The 4,126-nt window shown below is 45.4% G+C and overlaps 1 protein-coding gene and 1 pseudogene across 1 annotated transcript; both read right to left on the reverse strand.

The window, feature by feature from the left end:
- Window positions 1-440: 440 nt before the first annotated feature.
- On the reverse strand, window positions 441-2,088 carry LOC114442369 (tripartite motif-containing protein 35-like). The gene has a single exon (XM_028415850.1). The coding sequence runs from the start codon at window positions 1,851-1,853 to the stop codon at window positions 468-470; it is 1,386 nt and encodes a 461-aa protein (XP_028271651.1). The 5' UTR covers window positions 1,854-2,088; the 3' UTR covers window positions 441-467.
- A 649-nt stretch (window positions 2,089-2,737) lies between these two features.
- LOC114443075 (zinc-binding protein A33-like) lies at window positions 2,738-3,729 on the reverse strand (annotated as a pseudogene).
- Window positions 3,730-4,126: the final 397 nt, after the last annotated feature.

The following is a 4,126-nucleotide window of genomic DNA, read 5'->3' on the forward strand; positions in this document are numbered from 1 at the left end:
GTCAGCTTGGAGGACAGCAACAGTTCCTCGACCACACACTCATGTTCGTAAGAGGTTTGTAATATATTTTTTGATCCACTAGTTCAGTTGTTTGAAATATTATATCTATGTTTCTGCCTTCTCCTCCTAACCTCTGCTGGGTAAAGTTCATGTATAGATGAACCACTTCACAGAGAGAGAATGAAAGTGAAACAAGTAGCAGCTCACTGCTAACAACAATAGCACGGTAAATGTGATTCATGTGTTTAGTAACAGTCATGGTTTAAAAGGAGTCAGGAGAACAGATGATGAAGCTAATTGTTAATGTGTTTTTATTGATTTGAACATGAACAGCAGATTCTTTATGTTGTTAAACTAAAGACATTTAAAATGAACGTACAATCTAAACTCAACAGACACATGATTTAAAAAAATCTGTCCAATCAAGAGTTTCTGCTTCATGTTCACCATCACCATCATCATCTTCATCACTGATCTACACTCACAGAGACTTTCACTGGTAAAATCTTCAGAGGAGAACCATCCCCATTACATATATATGCAAACAGCCTCTCAGTGAAAGTGTGTGTGAAGATGTGTATGTGTGTGTTAGTATCAGCATCAGAGAACGACAGCTTTCCTCTGTTCCAGTCCAGATTCACTCTGATCCTCTGGACCTTCTTCTGGACTGAGATGACAGTGACTGAAGCTGGTGGTGACTCTGCTCTATATTTACCTCCATAAAACCCTATTCTCCACAATCCAGACCATATGTCTCCCTGTCTCTGAGCAGACTCTGCTAACACACCCAGTCTCCAGAAAGTACTGTCTCCAACATGGACCTCCCAGCTGTGAGTCCCTGAGTTAAAGCCCTCAGAGCTCAGGGCAGAGCAGACATAATCAATCCTCTCTGGATTATCAGGAAGCTTCTGTTCATCCCCTCCTGTCACGCTGGTCAGATCTTCAGACAGGATGAGTTCTGTACCAGCAGTGTTTGGATCCAGAACCAGAGGACTGTAGGAGACCATGTCCTTCATCTTGTTCCAGATGTTGAAGGTCAGGTTGCCCAGGTGTTTGGCCTGGTCTATCAGAGCTCCTGAGGGCAGCTGTGGATCATCCAGCAGGGGGCAGCGCTGGACTCTTTCCACTGCAGCCTTGTAGTTGTGCAGGAATGAGACGTCTGCAGCTCTCAGCTCCTCCTCTGTGGCTCTGACTGTGTCTGAAAGAGCTGCCATCTCTCTGCTCAGAGCCTCCATCTTCTTCCTCATCAGCCCACTCTTCTGCTCCTCTTCCTCCCTCAGTGCAGCCATCCTGGCCTCCTCTTCCTCTGCTAGACACTGGTGCAGCTTCTCAAACTGCTCCTTAATCTGCCTCTCTGTGTGTCGGGCCTGGACCTTAATGTGTTCTGCTGCTTGATCAAACTTCACTTGAACTTGTCCACAAACCTTTAACTTCTCCTTTAAGGGCTGCAGAGCTTCCTCCAGCTGCTTCCTGTGTTGTGCTGCAGCTTCATCGATGGGTCTGAATCTGTGCTGGGAGTGTCTTTCTGAATCTCTGCAGACGACACACACTGGCTGCTGATGGTCCAGACAGAAGAGTCTGAGTTTCTCAGAGTGCAGACTGCAGAGAGCCTCTGAAGCTCTCTGACCTCTCTGCTGTAAGAAGCTCTCACACAGGTTCTTCAGGGCTAAGTTTACAGGAGGATCATTGGTTGAATATTCCTTACAGACTGGACACTGGTGTGTTGGTTTGTCCCTCCACCAGCTCTGCAGACAGTCTTTACAGAAGCTGTGGCTACATGACAGAATAACAGGAAGTCTGAAGACGTCCTGACAGATGGGACAGCAGAGATCGTCCTCTGGTCTGGAAGACATTCCTTCTGTTTCTCACAGCAGCAGAGCAGCAAACAGGAAGTCAGTCTCTGTGTTATTCTCCTTCAGAAAGTTCCTTCCACTTTCACTCTGTCCTCATCAAACTCTGCTCAGGTCAGACAGCAGCTTCCAGTGTCAGTGATCCAGAGTTCCCTCCTGTCCTGCTGCTGCAGATGCTTTTAAAGTCTTGTCGTCTGTCTCTCAGTGTGTTTTCGTCTCTGCTCTGTGACGCAGAGTAACTCCCTGTTTCCTGGTTTGTCTTAGGTGTGTTGGCTGAGGGGCAGGACCAAAAAATTAAAGACACACACACATTTAAAGGATCAATGACAGACAGGAAGACTGGGTCTCACATGTCTTTGTCGTCTAATCTATCAGAGTGTATCTATCATTATTTCTACTCACTATGAAATGTTTGTTAGAGCAGCCAGATTAAACCAGGTGAAAGTTTTTTCTCATCAAACTTGGATAAATTTAACGTCATAGCAGAGTGATATGTCAAAGGTAAAAACACTGCACAACAATATTTAGCATGATATCCAGCTACTAGTTGGTTAGCAAGCTAGCACCAAGTATACAAGTTTCAGGCATCATAACAGACATGGATCAGTACATGAATGCTGCACAAACATGAACTGATAGGAACACTGGAAGTGCTGAGCACCAGCTACTGGTAGACAAAGCTGTAGCTTAGGACTACAAGACCGAACACACCCCTCTGTGCACCGCCTGGATTGATTACAAAAATGCCCATGACTCAAAGCCACACACATGGATCCTGGAGTGTTTGGAACCTAATAACATCAACAAGACTCAAAAAGCCTTCATCGGGAGCTCAGTGGGCCTGTGGACCACAAACCTAGAAGCCAACTTCAACCCAGTTACCCAGATCACCATAAAAATGCTGCATATGCAGTGTGTGTGTTAGTATCAGCATCAGAGAACAACAGCTCTCCTCTGTTCCAGTCCAGACTCACTCTGATCCTCTGGACCTTCTTCTGAACTTTGAGGTTTTATATATTTACCTTTATAGAACCATATTCTCCACCATCCAGACTCTATGTCTTTCTTCCTCTGTGCAGACTCTGCTAACATACCCAGTCCGCCGCCTGTACTGTCTCCAACATGGACCTTCCAGCTGTGAGTCCCTGAGTTAAAGCCCTCAGAGCTCAGGACAGAGCAGGCTAAATCAAACCTCTCTGGATTATCAGGAAGCTTCTGTCTCTGTCCTTGTCTCACGCTGGTCAGATCTTCAGACAGGATGAGTTCTGGATGAGCAGTGTTTGGGTCCAGAACCAGAGGACTGTAGGAGACCATGTCCTTCATCTTGTTCCAGATGTTGAAGGTCAGGTTGCCCAGGTGTTTGGCCTGGTCTATCAGAGCTCCTGAGGGCAGCTGTGGATCATCCAGCAGGGGGCAGCGCTGGACTCTTTCCACTGCAGCCTTGTAGTTGTGCAGGAATGAGACGTCTGCAGCTCTCAGCTCCTCCTTTGTGGCTCCAGAGAGCACAGAATCCACATCAGACTCTGATGTTCATTGCTTTAGATGTAGTAGACTTGTGTCTATATTTTTACTATTATTAAAACTATTGTGATCACATGTGTGCACAGTTGCTTGCAATACTAAGTTTATTACTGCAACTTAAGGATATAGACTGAAGTTCTACCTGCATCCTCAGGAGTCGCATCGTATCACACAGATACATGTGAAGTAACAGAAACGGTGAATTTTCAGAATTAGAATTAGAATTGTTCACCTTGTATTTCTGTTTTGCTGCAGAGATTTTAAAGAGAATTCCACCTTCATCTTCTCTCCTCCTCCTCTACCTCCAGAGCTTAAAAGAGCATTGTGGGTACAGACCTTGCAGGTGGCGATGATGCATCCTCCTGAGGCCGAGCCGGCTGTTCCAGTCCCCGATCGTGTACTAACACTAATTAAAAGAAAGAGGACAATCTGTGCTGTGATCATTAGAAAGATGTTCAACTTGGAGCTCAGAACGAATGAACCTCAGTCGCCTCTGGAGAGCCTGAATGTGCTTCCAGTTGGTTGAAATTTTCCATAAAAAAACTACAAGTCTACAACTTACATTCAGAGCATGGGTTACGTCCACTGTGCATTGTGCTTGCAGCTGAAACTCAGACCTCACCCAGCAACAAAGAAGTCTATTTCTGATTGGCTGAAAAATTCTATTTTCTCATTGGCCGATCGCTAATAGGAACTTCTGTGCAGTTAAAATCATTTCTCTGTGTGAGAAATGGCATTTGTGGCGTGATTGTGTG

The sequence above is a fragment of the Parambassis ranga genome, chromosome 10 (genome assembly GCF_900634625.1).
Source record: "Parambassis ranga chromosome 10, fParRan2.1, whole genome shotgun sequence".
Lineage (NCBI taxonomy): Eukaryota > Metazoa > Chordata > Actinopteri > Ambassidae > Parambassis > Parambassis ranga.